The sequence below is a fragment of the Scyliorhinus torazame genome, chromosome 13 (assembly GCF_047496885.1).
Source record: "Scyliorhinus torazame isolate Kashiwa2021f chromosome 13, sScyTor2.1, whole genome shotgun sequence".
Taxonomy (NCBI): domain Eukaryota; kingdom Metazoa; phylum Chordata; class Chondrichthyes; order Carcharhiniformes; family Scyliorhinidae; genus Scyliorhinus; species Scyliorhinus torazame.
In genome coordinates this window covers 88,471,209-88,489,203 of record NC_092719.1, presented here as the reverse complement: position 1 = coordinate 88,489,203, position 17,995 = coordinate 88,471,209, and the positions used below count along the sequence as shown (strand labels likewise).

At 52.8% G+C, this 17,995-nt stretch overlaps 1 protein-coding gene across 1 annotated transcript in view; it reads right to left on the bottom strand.

Annotated features, from left to right (window-relative positions):
• The window catches only part of LOC140388180 (dynein axonemal heavy chain 3-like), a 1,528,048-nt gene that overhangs the window by 915,060 nt on the left and 594,993 nt on the right, over window positions 1-17,995 (bottom strand). Inside the window, exon 25 of the mRNA XM_072471941.1 lies at window positions 11,635-11,787. Within this exon, the coding sequence (XP_072328042.1) occupies window positions 11,635-11,787 (153 nt within the window). The remainder of the gene's footprint in view (window positions 1-11,634; window positions 11,788-17,995) is intronic.

The window sequence follows — 17,995 nt, the reverse complement described above, 5'->3', positions numbered from 1 at the left end:
TTGATGATGCCGGCCTTGATGCGGTTGAAGGCCAATTGAGCCTCAGCCGAGAGGGGAAAAGTGGTGGTCTTTAGGAGTGGGCGGGCTTTGTCCGCATACTTGGGGACCCACTGGGCGTAATAGGAGAAAAGCCCCAAGCACCGTTTGAGGGCCAAGAGGCTGCGGGGGAGAGGGAGTTCCTTAAGGGGGCGCATGCGGTCGGGGTCGGGACCTAGGACCCCGTCTTCCACGACATAGCCGAGGATGGCCAGCCGGGTGGTGTGGAAAACGCATTTGCCCTCGTTATAGGTCAGGTTAAGGGCTCGGGCGGTCTGGAGGAACTTTTTGAGGTTAGCGTCATGGCCCTGCTGATCATGGCCGCAGATGGTGACATTCTTCAAGTACGGGTATGTAGCCTGCAAACCGTACTGGTCCACCATTTGGTCCATCGCCCTTTGAAAGACGGAGACCCCATTTGTGACACCAAAGGGGACCCTGAGGAAGTGGAAGAGCCGGCCGGCTGCTTCGAAGGCAGTATAGGGGCGGTCTTTTGGTCGGATGGGGAGCTGGTGGTAGGCAGATTTGAGGTCGACCGTGGAAAAGACTCGGTATTGGGCGATCCGATTTACCATTTCCGCGATGCGAGGAAGTGGGTACGCATCAAGCTGCGTGAATCGGTTTATGGTCTGGCTATAATCCACGACCATCCGTTTCTTCTCCCCGGACCGGACTACCACCACTTGCGCTCTCCAAGGGCTGTTGCTAGCCTCGATGACCCCCTCTCCCAGTAAACGCTGGACCTCTGACTTGATAAAAGCCATATCTTGGGCACTGTAGCGCCGGCTCCTGGTGGCGACGGGCTTACAGTCGGGAGTGAGGTTAGCGAATAGCGAGGGGGGTGCGACTTTCAGTGTCGCAAGGCAGCACACCGTAAGCGGGGGCAAGGGTCCGCCGAACTTCAGTGTCAGGCTTCGGTGGCTGCACTGGAAATCCAGTCCGAGCAGCAGGGAGGCACAGAGGTGAGGGAGGATATGAAATTTGAAACGGGTGTATTTGGCACCCTGGATCGAGAGATCCGCAATACAATACCCCGTGATTTGTACCGAGTGGGACCCAGATGCGAGGGCTATGGTTTGGGATGTGGGATGGGTGCGTAGGGAGCAGCGCCTTACCGTTTCAGGGTGGATAAAGCTCTCCGTGCTCCCGGAGTCGAAGAGGCATGCAGTGTCGTGCCCGTTGACCTGGACCTGCATCATGGAGTTCGGCAGGTGTTTTGGCCGAGTTTGATCGAGGGTGATCGCACCCAGTCGCGGGTAGTCGGAGTCGTAAAATGGCCGCTGCCGTTGGTCGCACGTTTCGGGTCGAAAAGATGGCCGCCGACCAGATGGCCGCTCCCATGATTTGAACGAGGCTGATGACGCGTCAGAAGAGGACGTGTCGGGTCGGTGCGCAGCAGCATTGCGAGGCCTGCGGGCCTGAGAGCCTGATTTTCGGGCCGGCTGTTCTTTGTTTTTCTGGCCCCTGGGTCTGGCCAGGCAGACCCTCGCAAAGTGCCCTTTCTTCCCGCAGTCGCTGCAGATCGCGGAGCGGGCTGGGCAGCGTGGGCGTGGGTGCTGGCCCTGCCCGCAGAAGTAGCAAGGTGTGCCCCCATGGTGAGCGGGTCGCCGCGTGGCGCAGGCCTGTAATACGGGCGAGTCTGAGGAAGTCCGGGGGGGGCTGGCAGAGTCCGCGGGGTACGTATCCAAGTTATGTCGGGCCACCTTGTGGTAGTATGTATTAGGGGGTCATGTGGGACTGGAAGCCCTAATGTCATTGGCTGACAGATCCTGGGTCCTGGTTGGCCGTTGACCTCTAGCTCCGCCCTGAAGGCGGAGTATAAGAAGCCGGAGTCCTCCCCCGCAGGCCATTCTACTATCGAGCTGCGGGGGAACAGACACCCTTAATAAAGCCTCATCGACTTCACTCTATTCGTCTCACGGAGTCTTTGTGCGCTACAATTTATTAAGCGTGCCTAAAAAGGACTATGGAGCTCAGGATCATCCCGGAATGCCTGAGGATCAGCCCCCACGCAGTGAACGCGGCAGCAGCCTTCAAGCACTGGCAGACTTGTTTCGAGGCCTACCTCAGAACGGCCACCGGCCGGGTCACAGAAGACCAAAAACTACAGGTCCTGCACTCGAGGTTAAGCACGGAGATTTTCTCCCTCATCGAAGACGCGGAGGATTTCCAGACGGCATTCGCAGCACTGAAAAGTCTCTATGTCCGCCCAGTTAACCAAATCTACGCTCGCTACCAGCTCGCGACGAGACGGCAAGGTCCCGGAGAATCGATGGACGAATTCTACGCCGCGCTGCTGATTTTGGGACGAGCCTGCAGCTGCCCTTCGGTGAACGCAAATGAACACACGGACATGTTAATGCGCGATGCTTTTGTGGCAGGTATGAATTCCTCCCAAATCCGCCAAAGACTTCTAGAAAGAGAGTCGCTGGGACTCTCAGAGGCACGGGCCCTAGCAGCCTCCCTAGACGTGGCCGCGCGTAATACCCGCGCCTATGGCCCCGACCGCGCGGCAGCCCATTGGGCTCCGTACGCACCCGTCACGACAAACCCAGCCCCCCGGTCACCCCACAGGCTTGCGCGGTCCAAACGCCAAGTCGCACCGGGGGCGCCCGCTGCTATTTCTGCGGCCAGGCGAAACACCCCCGGCAGCGCTGCCCGGCCCGCGCAGCAATCTGCAAGAGCTGCGGGAAAAAGGGCCATTTCGCGGTTGTGTGCCGGTCCCGCGAGGTCGCCGCTGTCCCGGGAGAACAGGGAGCCCTGCAAGCCGTTTACGCTCCCCAACCCCCCCAGCGCCCCATGTACGACCCGCAGGCGCAGCCGCTCTGGGTCCCGACCACTGCGGTCCCGGGAGAACAGGGAGCCCTGCACGCCGCTTACGCTCCCCAACACTCCCCCCCCGCGCCCCATGTATGACCCGCCAGCGCTACCACTTTGGGTCCCGACCACCACTCTCCCCGGAGAAGAGGGAGTTCTGCGCGTCTCTAACGCCCCCCAAACACCCCCCCCCCGCGCCCCACGTCTGACCCGCCGGCGCTACCAATTTGGGTCCCGACCACCGTTGTCCCCAGAGATGAGGGAGCCCCGCGCGATCCTAACGCTCCCCAACCCCCCCCAGCGCCCCATGTGCGACCCGCAGACGCCGCCATTTTGGGTCCCGGCCACCACGAGGGGAGGAAGGGCGCCGCCATCTTGGACCACCCCAGACCTGTACGACGCGTGGGGGCAGCCATTTTGTCCACCCCCGCCGCCATCTTGTGACCCCCCCAGCCATGTGCGATGTATGGGGGCAGCCATTTTGTTCATCCCCAACGCCATCTTGGACGGCAACAACGGACCCCACTCCACTACTACAACCACGTCTCGCTTCAATTACGCTCGATGAAGCTCGGCCCCGGACACTCCAGACGACGACGACAACGGTGCTAATAAACGGCCACGAGACACCATGCCTAGTCGACTCCGGGAGCACGGAGAGCTTTATCCACCCCGACACAGTAAGACGCTGTTCCTTGACCACCTATCCCAGCGCACAAAAGATTTCCCTAGCTGCAGGATCCCACTCCGTACAGATCCAAGGTTTCTGCATAGTCACCCTAACGGTGCAGGGGAGGGAGTTCAAAAACTACAAACTACACGTCCTTCCCCAACTCTGCGCCCCCACTTTACTGGGATTAGATTTCCAGTGCAATCTACAGAGCTTTACGTTCAAATTCGGCGGCCCAATACCCCCACTCACTATCTGCGGCCTCGCAACCCTCAAGGTGCAACCCCCGTCCTTGTTTGCGAACCTCACCCCGGATTGCAAACCCGTCGCCACTAGGAGCAGACGGTACAGCGCCCAGGACCGGACCTTCATTCGGTCCGAAGTCCAGCGGCTACTAAAGGAAGGCATAATCCAGGCCAGCAATAGTCCCTGGAGAGCACAGGTGGTAGTAGTGAAGACAGGGGAGAAACAAAGGATGGTCATAGACTATAGCTAGACCATCAACAGGTACACACAACTAGACGCGTACCCTCTCCCCCGCATATCCGACATGGTCAATCGGATTGCCCAATATAAAGTCTTCTCCACCGTGAACCTCAAGTCCGCCTACCATCAGCTCCCCATCCGCCCAAGTGACCGCAAGTACACAGCCTTCGAGGCAGACGGGCGATTATACCATTTCCTAAGGGTCCCATTTGGCGTCACAAACGGGGTCTCGGTCTTCCAACGGGAGATGGACCGAATGGTTGATCAACATGGGTTGCGGGCCACGTTCCCGTATCTCGACAATGTAACCATCTGCGGCCACGACCAGCAGGACCACGACGCCAACCTCCAAAAATTCCTCCAGACCGCCAAAGCCTTGAACCTCACGTACAACGAGGACAAGTGCGTTTTTTCGCACCAACCGGCTAGCCATTCTGGGCGACGTAGTGCGCAATGGGATAATAGGCCCCGACCCCGGACGTATGCGCGCCCTCATGGAATTTCCGCTCCCGCACAGCTCAAAAGCCCTGAAACGCTGCCTGGGTTTTTTTTCATACTACGCCCAGTGGGTCCCCCAGTACGCAGACAAGGCCCGCCCCCTAATACAGACCACGACCTTCCCTCTGTCGACAGAGGCTTGCCAGGCCTTCAGCCGCATCAAAGCGGATATCTCAAAGGCCACGATGCGCGCCATCGACGAGTCCCTCCCCTTCCAGGTCGAGAGCGACGCCTCCGACGTAGCTCTAGCGGCCACCCTTAACCAAGCGGGCAGACCCGTGGCCTTTTTCTCTCGAACCCTCCACGCTTCAGAAATCCGCCACTCCTCAGTGGAAAAGGAAGCCCAAGTCATAGTGGAAGCTGTGCGACATTGGAGGCATTACCTGGCCGGCAGGAGATTCACTCTCCTCACCGACCAACGGTCGGTAGCCTTCATGTTCGATAATGCACTGCGGGGCAAAATCAAAAACGACAAGATCTTAAGGTGGAGGATCGAGCTCTCCACCTTCAACTACGAGATCTTGTATCGTCCCGGAAAGCTGAACGAGCCGTCCGATGCCCTATCCCGCGGCACATGTGCCAACGCACAAATTAACCGCCTCCAAACCCTCCACGAGGACCTCTGCCACCCGGGGGTCACTCGGTTTTTCCACTTTATCAAGTCCCGCAATCTCCCATACTCTTTAGAGGAGGTCCGTACAGTCACAAGGAACTGCCACATCTGCGCGGAATGCAAACCGCATTTTTTCAGGCCGGATGGTGCGCACCTGATTAAGGCTTCCCACCCCTTTGAACGCCTTAGTCTGGATTTCAAAGGGCCCCTCCCCTCCACCGACCGCAACACATACTTTCTTAATGTGGTGGACGAATACTCCCGCTTCCCATTCGCCACTCCCTGCTCTGACATGACCGCGGCCACAGTCATTAAAGCCCTGAACACCATCTTCACACTGTTCGGTTGCCCCGCATACGTCCACAGCGACAGGGGGTCCTCTTTCATGAGTGACGAGCTGCGCCAGTTCCTGCTCAGCAAGGGCATAGCCTCAAGCAGGACAACCAGCTACAACCCCCGGGGGAACGGGCAAGTAGAGAGGGAGAACGGCACGGTCTGGAAGACCGTCCTACTGGCCCTACGGTCCAGACACCTCCCAGTTTCACGGTGGCAGGAGGTCCTCCCGGACGCTCTCCACTCCATCCGGTCGCTATTATGTACGAGCACTAATCAAACGCCTCATGAGCGTCTCCTTGTCTTCCCTAGGAGGTCCTCCTCTGGAACGTCGCTGCCGACCTGGCTGGCGGCCCCAGGACCCATTTTGCTCCAAAAGCATGTGCGGGCACACAAGGCGGACCCGTTGGTCGAAAGGGTTCACCTCCTCCACGCGAACCCGCAGTACGCTTACGTGGAGTACCCCGACGGCCGACAGGACACGGTCTCCCTGCGGGATCTGGCGCCCGCCGGCAACACACACACCCCCCGACACCATTCACCCAACCCCCCCCCCTTCCTGCCACCGCCGCACCCCGCGACCGCCCCCTTCCCAGGAGGATCGGTTCCCCTCCCCTCAGGCCCAACCAAGAATAAAGCCCAAGCTGAAACCGTAAGGCTCCCGGAGACGACAACACCGGTACAAGCACCACCACCACCACCGGGGCCGAGGCGATCGACACGGACGACCAGACCGCCCGACCGACTCGTGGCGTCGATCTAAATCAATATATGGACTTTTCACAAGAACATTTTGCTTTTCTCCCGATACCTTCTGTAGTTGAAACAGGACAAAATTGTACATACTGTATTGCCATATGAATGTTTTCCTCCCAGGACCAGCCCTGTAAACCCTTACCACCATGCGAAGCAACACCCCGCCGGGTTCATTTTTGACAAGGGGTGAATGTGGTAGTATGTATTAGGGGTCATGTGGGACTGGAAGCCCTAATGTCATTGGCTGACAGATCCCGGGTCCTGGTTGGCCGTTGACCTCTAGCTCCGCCCTGAAGGCAGAGTATAAGAAGCCGGAGTCCTCCCCCGCAGGCCATTCTACTGTCGAGCTGCGGGGGAACAGACACGCTTAATAAAGCCTCATCGACTTCACTCTATTCGTCTCACGGAGTCTTTGTGCGCTACACACCTCCAGCGAGGAGGCGAGCGTTAGCGTCTCCTGGAGGTCTTTTGCCCCGTTTTCGAGCAGTCGCTGCCAGATGTAGGTCGAGCGGATGCCGGACACGAAAGAATCTCTGATGTGCAGGTTCATATGGACTTCCCCTGTCACATCCTGATGGTCACAGTCCCTGGCCAGCGCGGTGAGTTTCTCAACAAACTCGTCGAGCGATGCCCCCGAGCGCTGCCGGCAGGTAGAGAGCAGATGCCGGGCGTGCACCTCATTGACGGGTTTGACAAACCGCTTGCGGAGCAACTCAATCGCTTCCTCATAAAACGTCGCCTTTTCGAGCGTGGCGGAGATTCTGTGACTCACCCGGGCGTGGAGTAGGCGCAGCTTGCGTGGCCCCAGGATGGGAGTCTCTGCAGCCAGTATTAAAAAATTTCCTTTGCCTCCGGCGTTCGTGCTTCCAGATTGAGCTTCTCTGGTTTTAGGCCTGAGTCCATCCTGAATCTAGTTTAGCCTAATAAATTGAGGTACCCTCAATAATGATGCTTAGAGATTAAACTGTAAAGATGGCTTTATTAGGCTAATAATAATGCTACAGATTTGGACGAGAGCTGACTGCTATACAGACCATGAGGCAGGCCTTTATGTATGGCTCCCAGATGGGCGGAGCCAGAGGCGGAGTCCCCAGGGTTCCAAGCCTGGTCTTAAAGGGGACATCACCTTACATGATGATAAGGCAGTCACCGTTCATCACACTGACCCTATGAGAGAGCAGAGACTGGTTACTGACCCTGTCAGAGAGCAGAGACTGGATACTGACCCAGTGACAGGGCAGACACTGGATACTAACCCTGAGAGAGGGCAGGGACTGGATACTGACCCTGTGAGAGGGCAGAGACTGGTTACTGATACTGTGAGAGGGCAGTGACTGGTTACTGACACTGTGAGAGGGCACGGACTGGATACTGACCCTGTGAGAGGGCAGTGACTGGATACTGACCCTGTGAGAGGGCACGGACTGGATACTGACCCTGTGAGAGGGCAGTGACTGGATACTAACTCTGACAGAGGGCAAGGACTCGATACTGACCCTGTGAGAGGGCAGGGACTGGTTACTGACCCTGTGAGAGGGCAGGGACTGGATACTGACCCTGTGAGAGGGCAGAGACTGGATACTGACCCTGTGAGAGGGCAGGGCCTGGTTACTGACCCTGTGAGAGGGCAGAGACTGGATACTGACCCTGTGAGAGGGCAGAGACTGGATACTAACCCTGAGAGAGGGCAGGGACTGGATACTGACCCCGTGAGAGGGCAGGGACTGGATACTGACCCTGTGAGAGTGCTGAGACTGGTTACTGACCCTGTGAGAGGGCAGGGACTGGATACTGACCCTGTGAGAGGGCAGAGACTGGATACTGACGCGGTGAGAGGGCAGAGACTGGATACTGACCCTGTGAGAGGGAAGGGACTCGATACTGACCCTGTGAGAGGGCAGAGACTGGATACTGACCTGGTGAGAGGGCAGAGACTGGATACTGACCCTGTGAGAGAGCAGTGACTGGATACTGACCCTGTGAGAGAGCAGAGACTGGTTACTGACCCTGTGAGAGGGCAGAGACTGGATACTGACCCTGTGAGAGGGCAGGGACTGGATACTGACCCTGTGAGAGGGCAGAGACTGGTTACTGACCCTGTGAGAGGGCAGACACTGGTTACTGACCCTGTGAGAGGGCACGGACTGGATACTGACCCTGTGAGAGGGCAGTGACTGGATACTAACTCTGAGAGAGGGCAGGGACTCGATACTGACCCTGTGAGAGGGCAGAGACTGGTTACTGACCCTGTGAGAGGGCAGGGACTGGATACTGACCCTGTGAGAGAGCAGTGACTGGATACTAACTCTGAGAGAGGGCAGGGACTCGATACTGACCCTGTGAGAGGGCAGAGACTGGTTACTGACCCTGTGAGAGGGCAGGGACTGGATACTGACCCTGTGAGAGGGCAGAGACTGGATACTGACACTGTGAGAGAGCAGAGACTGGTTATTGACACTGTGAGAGAGCAGTGACTGGATACTAACTCTGAGAGAGGGCAGGGACTCGATACTGACCCTGTGAGAGGGCAGAGACTGGTTACTGACCCTGTGAGAGGGCAGAGACTGGTTACTGACGCTGCGAGAGGGTAGAGACTGGTTACTGACCCTGTGAGAGGGCAGGGCCTGGTTACTGACCCTGTGAGAGGGCAGAGACTGTATACTGACCCTGTGAGAGGGCAGAGACTGGATACTAACCCTGAGAGAGGGCAGGGACTGGATACTGACCCTGTGAGAGGGCAGGGACTGGATACTGACCCGGTGAGAGTGCTGAGACTGGTTACTGACCCTGTGAGAGGGCAGGGACTGGATACTGACCCTGTGAGAGGGCAGGGACTGGATACTGACCCTGTGAGAGGGCAGGGACTGGATGCTGACCCTGTGAGAGGGCAGGGACTGGATACTGACACTGTGAGAGGGCAGAGACTGGTTACTGACCCTGTGAGAGGGCAGAGACTGGTTACTGACCCTGAGAGAGGGCAGAGACTGGATACTGACCCTGTGAGAGGGCAGGGTCTGGATACTGACCCTATGAGAGGGCAGGGACTGGATGCTGACCCTGTGAGAGGGCAGGGACTGGATACTGACCCTGTGAGAGGGCAGAGACTGGTTACTGACCCTGTGAGAGGGCAGAGACTGGTTACTGACCCTGAGAGAGGGCAGAGACTGGATACTGACCCTGAGAGAGGGCAGGGACTGGATACTGACCCTGTGAGAGGGCAGAGACTGGTTACTGACCCTGTGAGAGGGCAGAGACTGGATACTAACCCTGAGAGAGGGCAGGGACTGGATACTGACCCTGTGAGAGGACAGAGACAGGATACTGACCCTGTGAGAGGGCAGGGACTGGATACTGACCCTGTGAGGTACCCTCAATAATGATGCTTAGAGATTAAACTGTAAAGAAGGCTTTATTAGGCTAATAACTATGCTACAGATTTGGACGAGAGCTGACTGCTGTACAGACCATGCGGCAGGCCTTTATGTATGGCTCCCAGATGGGCGGAGCCAGAGGCGGAGTCCCCAGGGTTCCAAGCCTGGTCTTAAAGGGGACATCACCTTACATGATGATAAGGCAGTAACCGTTCATCACACTGACCCTGTGAGAGAGCAGAGACTGGTTACTGACCCTGTGAGAGGGCATAGACTGGATACTGACCCTGTAAGAGGGCAGAGACTGGTTACTGACCCTGTGAGAGAGCAGAGACTGGTTACTGGCCTTGTGAGAGGGCAGAGACTGGTTACTGACCCTGTGAGAGAGCAGAGACTGGTTACTGACCCTGTGAGAGGGCAGAGACTGGTTACTGGCCCTGTGAGAGAGCAGAGACTAGTTACTGACCCTGTGAGAGGGCAGAGACTGGATACTGACCCTGTAAGAGAGCAGAGACTGGTTACTGACCCTGTGAGAGATCAGAGACTGGTTACTGACCCTGTGAGAGGGCAGAGAATGGTTATTGACCCTGTGAGAGAGCAGAGACTGTTACTGACCCTGTGAGAGGGCAGAGACTGGATACTGACCCTGTGAGAGGGCAGGGACTGGATACTGACCCTGTGAGAGGGCAGAGACTGGTTACTGACCCTGTGAGAGGGCAGAGACTGGTTACTGACCCTGAGAGAGGGCAGAGACTGGATACTGACCCTGTGAGAGGGCAGGGTCTGGATACTGACCCTATGAGAGGGCAGGGACTGGATGCTGACCCTGTGAGAGGGCAGGGACTGGATACTGACCCTGTGAGAGGGCAGAGACTGGTTACTGACCCTGTGAGAGGGCAGAGACTGGTTACTGACCCTGAGAGAGGGCAGAGACTGGATACTGACCCTGAGAGAGGGCAGGGACTGGATACTGACCCTGTGAGAGGGCAGAGACTGGTTACTGACCCTGTGAGAGGGCAGAGACTGGATACTAACCCTGAGAGAGGGCAGGGACTGGATACTGACCCTGTGAGAGGACAGAGACAGGATACTGACCCTGTGAGAGGGCAGGGACTGGATACTGACCCTGTGAGGTACCCTCAATAATGATGCTTAGAGATTAAACTGTAAAGAAGGCTTTATTAGGCTAATAACTATGCTACAGATTTGGACGAGAGCTGACTGCTGTACAGACCATGCGGCAGGCCTTTATGTATGGCTCCCAGATGGGCGGAGCCAGAGGCGGAGTCCCCAGGGTTCCAAGCCTGGTCTTAAAGGGGACATCACCTTACATGATGATAAGGCAGTAACCGTTCATCACACTGACCCTGTGAGAGAGCAGAGACTGGTTACTGACCCTGTGAGAGGGCATAGACTGGATACTGACCCGGTAAGAGGGCAGAGACTGGTTACTGACCCTGTGAGAGAGCAGAGACTGGTTACTGGCCTTGTGAGAGGGCAGAGACTGGTTACTGACCCTGTGAGAGAGCAGAGACTGGTTACTGACCCTGTGAGAGGGCAGAGACTGGTTACTGACCCTGTGAGAGAGCAGAGACTAGTTACTGACCCTGTGAGAGGGCAGAGACTGGATACTGACCCTGTAAGAGAGCAGAGACTGGTTACTGACCCTGTGAGAGATCAGAGACTGGTACTGACCCTGTAAGAGGGCAGAGACTGGTTACTGACCCTGTAAGAGGGCAGAGACTGGTTACTGACCCTGTGAGAGAGCAGAGACTGGTTACTGACCTTGTGAGAGGGCAGAGACTGGATACTGACCCTGTGAGAGAGCAGAGACTGGTTACTGACCCTGTGAGAGATCAGAGACTGGTTACTGACCCTGTGAGAGGGCAGAGACTGGATACTGACCCTGTGAGAGGACAGAGGCTGGTTACTGACCCTGTCGGAGGGCTGTACTGGGATACTGACCCTGTGAGAAGGCAGAGGCTGGATACTGACCTGGTGGGCGGGCAGAGACTGTTACTGACTCTGTGAGAGAGCAGAGACTGGTTACTGACCTGTGAGACAGCTGCAGTCCAGTATACCATGCTGGAAGCCAACACAATCTGGCCAGGCCAGGTCAACACCCACTGTTCTCTCGAAGCCTCTGGGTAGGCCGTTATCGCTTGTAGCATTACTTCCCCTAAGGACCTTTTCATTGCCTTTTCTACCTGTAAATTAAAGAGATGGTAAAAAGAATCAGTATCAACATTTGTCGACAAAACATTTCTGGATTTGATTAACACATGATTGGAAATTTCAATACTCCAAAAAAAAAATTTGAATAATTCCCTTCCAGCACTGCTTGAGTGAGATTATGATTATTTTGTTCTCGTAATCTCCAGGCATAACCATAATGTAAAGTAAATATTTTCCCAAACTCCCATGACACTGGTATTTTACAGTTCACCCAAGAAGTCTGAGTTGCTGTGACAACATACACTTTTACATGCATCTTGTAGTCAGGAGCTATGGACAGTGATGGGGAGGCTCTAATTTGTTTCCCATCACATAGCTGACCAGGAATCTCTTACTGACAGCCATTGGTCTTTGTTGGAAGGATTTGCAGGTTGATATTCAAACAGTTTGGCTTCGGTATAAATGCACCTTCCTTGGCCATCAAGCCCTGGAAATAATTGAGCTATTCAACTGGCTGTCCAGCACTGAACAAAGAACAATACAGCAGAGGAACAGGCCCTTCGGCCCTCCAAGCCTGTACCGGTCATGATACCAACCTTTGCCAAAACCCTCAACACTTCCTTGTGCCGTATCCCTCTATACCCATCCTATCCATGTATTTGTCAAAATGTCTTTTGAACGCCGTTAATGTATCTGCTTTGACAATCTCCCCTGGCAACGCGTTCCAGGCACTCACCACCTTCTGTGTAAAAAACCCGCCTCGCTCATCTCCTCTAAACTTTGCCCCATGGACCTTAAATTTATGACCCCTGGTGACTGATCCCTCCACCCTGGGAAAGGGTGCCTGCCCATCCACTCTATCCATGCACCTCATAATCTTGTCTACCTCTATCAGGTCACCCCTCAACCTCCATTGTTCTAAAGAAAATAGTCTGAGTCTATTCAGCCTCTCCGCATAGTTAACACCCTCCAGACCAGGCAACATCCTGGTAAACCTCCTCTGCACCCTCTCCAAGCCTCAACATCCTTCTGGTAGTGTGGCGACCTGAATTGTGCGCAATATTCCAAGTGCGGTCGTACCAAGGTTCTATACAACTGTAGCATGACTTGCCAGTTTTTATACTCGATGCCCTGTCCAATGAAGGCAAGCATTCCATATGCCTACTCAACTACCTTGTCTACTTGTGTTGCCACTTTCAAAGATCTGTGGACCTACACGCCCAGATCTCTCTGACTTTCTGTATTCCTAAGAGTTAAGCCATTTACGGTACATTTCCTCTCTATGTTAGACATACCAAAATGCATTACCTCACACTTGACTGGATTAAACTCCATTTGCAATTTAAGGAAGTTGCCCAAGTTAAGGAAGCTAAAGAAATTTGGCATATCTGCATCGACTCTCACAAACTTCTCCAGATGTGCGATAGAGAGCACCCTATCCGGCTGCATCACAGCCTGGTATGCCAACTGCTCGGTCCAAGATCGCAAGAAACTGAAGAGTGTGGTGAAATCAGCCCAACGCATCACACAAACTTTCCACCCCCACATTGATTCTGTATCCACCTCCCGCTGCCTCAGGAAGGCAGACAGCATTATCAGAGACCCCTCCCATCCAGGCATTGCCTTCTTCCAGACCCTTCCATCAGGCAGAAGGTACAGAAGTCTGAAGACCCGCACATCCAGACATAGGAACAGCTTCTTCTCCACAGCTACAAGACTCCTCAACGACTCCCCCTTGGACTGATCTGTTCCTGTTCTTGCTCATGTATATGCTTTGTTTGGCCCCTTGTTCCGCACTGTAACCAATCACTGTTTGTCGATGTACCATTTGTCAATGTTCTCTGTTGATTATTCTTTTGTCTACTATGTACGTACTGTGTACGTTCCCTCAGCCGCAGAAAAATACTTTTCACTGTACTTCGGTACATGCGACAAATCAAATCAAATCAAAATCAAATCAAATCCCCAATCTATCTATGTCCTGCTGTATCCTCTGACAATCCGCAACACTACCTGCCACTCCACCAACCTTGGTGTCATCCGCGAACTTACCAATCAGACCGGCTACATTTTCCTCCAAATTGTTTATGTATATTACAAACAACACAGGCCCCAGCACAGATCACTGTGGAACACCACTTGTCACAACATTCCATTCAGAAAAACACCCTTCGACTGCTACCCTTTGCCTTCTATGACCGAGCCAATTCTGTATCCATCTTACTACCTCATCTCTGATCCTGTTCGACTTCACCTTTTGTACCAGTCTGCCATGAAGCATTTAGTCAAAGGCTTTACTGAAGTCCATGTAAACAACATCCATCGCCCTCTCCTCATCAATCATTTTTGTCACCTCCTCAAAAAATTTGATCAAGTTAGTGATGCACAACGTCTCCTTCACAAAATCGTGCTGTTTATCGCCAATGAGTCCATTTGTTTCTAAATGGGTACAAATCCTGTCCCTGAGAATTCTCTCCAATAACTTACTTACTACTGACATGAGGCTCACCGGCCTAGAGTTTCCAGGATTATCCCTGCTACCTTTCTTGAATAGTGGTACCACATTAGCTACTCTCCAGTCCTCTGGAATCTCACCTGTAGCCAATGAGGATACAAAGATATCAGTCAATATCAGCAATTTCCTCCCGAGCTTCCCTCAGTATTCTGGGGTAAATCCCATCCAGCCCAGGAGACCTATCTATTTTAACATCTTTTAAAAGAGCCAATACCTCTTTTCGATGTTAACATGATCCAGACTGTCCACACACCTTACCCAAGAATCATCTTCCTAAAAGTCCTTTTCTTTGGTGAACACTGATGTTAAGTACTCATTTAGTACCTCAGCCATTTCCTCTGGCTCAACACATAGTTTCCCCCCACTGTCCTTAAGTGGTCCAATCCTTTCCCTGGCCACCCTCTTGCTTTTTGCCTATGAATAAAAAGTTTTGGGATTCACCTTAATCCTACTTGCCAAGGACTTTTCATGACCCCTCCTAGCCCTCCTAATTTCCACTTCAGAACATATCTGCTGAGTAACTGTTGGCAATGCGATCCCATTTCCAGGGAAAGCAAATCCATGTTGGATATGGAGAGGATGCTCCGACACATTTCTTTCTGATATGCCCTCCTCCACCACACCCCCTTCCACATCCTCCACATGCACAGGTACACACATACATATACCGTTCCCGTAACAGCCTCCCCGAATAGGCGCCGGAATGTGGCGACTAGGGGCTTTTCACAGTAACTTCATTGAAGCCTACTTGTGACAATAAGCGATTTTCATTTCATTTCATTTTCATTTCATATACGAGAAAGAGAGTGAGGGAGAGGGAATGGAATCAAGGGAGAGAATGGGAATAATAACAGATCCAAAGGATATCAAGGCTACAGTTTAATTGTTATAACCCACAGGGTGGGAACAATTAACCTCCCTGTAGCCCTTGCGGAATATGAGCTCCCCCATCAAGGTGGCGGGCGCCCTCCAAACAATATATTGTTGTACCATACATAAAGCTAGCCAATTTGGCACGGCCAAGGGAGAGACACAGTTGGGATCTACTGTGTGTTGTGCATAATAGTCATTGTAAACAAACTAAGTTGTTCAGAACTACTCCATGTGAACTCCTTCGTGGCCTTATAAAAATGATCAAAGACTTTTTTTTTTTTAAATTGTAACTTATAGCACATGTTGCATGAAGATACTTTTTTGTCATCTTTTAAAAGGTGCAGTAAACATCGTCCATGTTGAGCAGTTGCTGAAAGTACTGAGATAAGTGAGGTTACATCCAATGGAGGAATCACATTGACTTACTGTCACTGCCTGAGATGTAACTGCAGCAAATACAGATTCCTTTCATAGAAGAATCCTGGTCAGCAAAAGACAAGTCACATTCTGCCTATATTCCACTTCAACACAAGTGGCTTGTGAAATCAAAGTTATTGACAAGGGCAGTGTCAAATGAAAGACCATCTGGTACAGTTTGCAAAAGCATTAGAGATTGAAGTTTTGTCACAGCTTTCTCAACACATTCCGTCCCATGGGTTACTGCCGGATAAGTCACCAATGAAGCCAGCTATCAATTTCACAGTTGTGCACATCCCATTTACTGTTGAAGTGTGGGTTGTGTAAGGGGTGTTTTCCTGTGCTGGGGTTCAGGCACATTATTGAATGGGGTAGAGAGAATCTGTCCAGTCTCAATAGATTGACTTGCTGATAAAATAAGCTGTTTTTGTGCAGACTCAATGTCCATGCTGATCTATAACTGCATTGATCCCAAACTGTATTGATCTATAACTGTATTGATCCCAAATAAATTCTGGAAGCATCACATTCCAGAAAAGGTGAGAACCTCCTGAATATGATTAATCACTGCAAGAGTGCTGAACTGTGCTTACTTCAGGGACTTAATCATCTGGTGTTCATTCTTAGTTACTAATGATTAAAGATGTTAAATTATGATTTGATAAATTCTATGGAACTTTAATTTTTCAAAGAGGTGTAACTGAACTACAAATAGTTTAATGAATAAATGTTGATTTATTCAAATGTAATTGAGATTTGGACAGATCAGCAGTATAAAATGGAATATTTATAATTGTAACAGATTCCAGCACTTTCCCAATGACAGGGAAATTCCAGGCTAACAGGCCGGAGGTTCCCTGCTTTCTCTCTCTCCCTTATTGAATGTCAGAGTTACATTTTCCAAATTCCGTTCTGCTGGGACCAATCCAAAATTTAGGGAGTTTTGGAAAGCCACAGCCAATGCATCGACTCTCTCTGCAGCTACTTCTTTTAAAAGCCTATGATGCAGGTCATCAGGTCCTGGGGATTTGTTGTTTTAGTCCCTTAGGTTTCTTCTTTTTCTCTGTGAATATTAATTTCGTAAAGTTCCTAACTCTTTTAGTCCTCTGGTTACTCTCTATTTCTGGGAAGTAATTTGTGTCTTCTACACAAAGCGAGGTGATGTTTAGTGGAGGTGATCGGGTTTAGCCCACTCAATGGAGAGCCCTGTGTCGCCTTTTTAGGGAAGTTCACTCAGGATTAGCACGTGGCAACACGGTAGCACCGTGGTTAGCACAGGTGCTTCACAGCTCCAGGGTCCCAGGTTCGATTCCCTGCTTGGATCACTGTCTGTGCGGAGTCTGCACATACTCCCTGTGTGTCCGTGGGTTTCCTCCAGGTGCTCTGGTTTCCTCCCACAGTCCAAAGATGTGCAGGTTAGGTGGATTGGCCATGATAAATTGCCCTTTGTGTCCAAAAATGGTTAGATGGCGTACGAGGGTAGGGTGGAGGTGTGGGGATAGGGTGGAGGTATGGGCCTGGGTGGGGCGCTCTTTCCAAGGGCCGGTGCCGACTCGATGAGCCGAATGGCCTCTTTCTGCACTGTAAAGTCTATGATTCTGTGATCAATAACCCCAGGTCAATTAGAGACCAGCAGCAATATTGGACAGGAACATCACCCGGGACGTGGTAGCTGTTGCCAGTACGACACCCACCCAAGACATAGCATCGTCGCTGGATGACAGGTGAGTGATGGTGGTTGTGGAGGAGGGGTGGGGGTGGCTGACAGCAAGAGCAGGGATGGCTTTCAGTGGGAATTCCTTCACAATGCTGGGTCCTTTAATGAGGGACTCCCTGGAAGCTCACAGTGTTTGTTTCTCAGGTTCCCCACAGTGAGCCTCCTCCGATTGGCAGCTGGGCAGGAAGGCTGTCCATGCGCCGCATTCCGTGGACTTAAATTGGGGTGAAGGCGAGAACCCCACCTGCCAACCCCTGCCCGATTAAATTACTCCCCACCACCAAAGTTCTCGATGGCACAGTGCTTAGGCTCACAACGGAAGGGATCCGGGTTTGATTCCAACCTCGGGTGACTGTGTGGAATTTGCACATTCTCCCCATGTCTGCGTGGGTTTCCTCCGGATGCTCCGGTTTCCTCCCAGATGTGCAGGTTAGGTGGATTGGCCATGATAAATTGCCCCTTAGTCTCCAAAGTTTAGGTGGGGTTACGGGGATTGGGTGGGAGAGTGCTCTTTTGGAGTGGGCCTTGGGGAGGTGCTCTTTTGGAGAGTTGGTGCAGACTCAGTGGGCCGGATGGCCTCCTTCTGCACTAGGAATTCTATGATTAAATTCGACCCAAAATACCTGCTCAATGTTTTCTTTTATAAACTTAGAGTACCCAATTATTTTTTTCCAATTAAGAGCAATTTAATGTGAGCAATCCACCTACCCTGCACCTC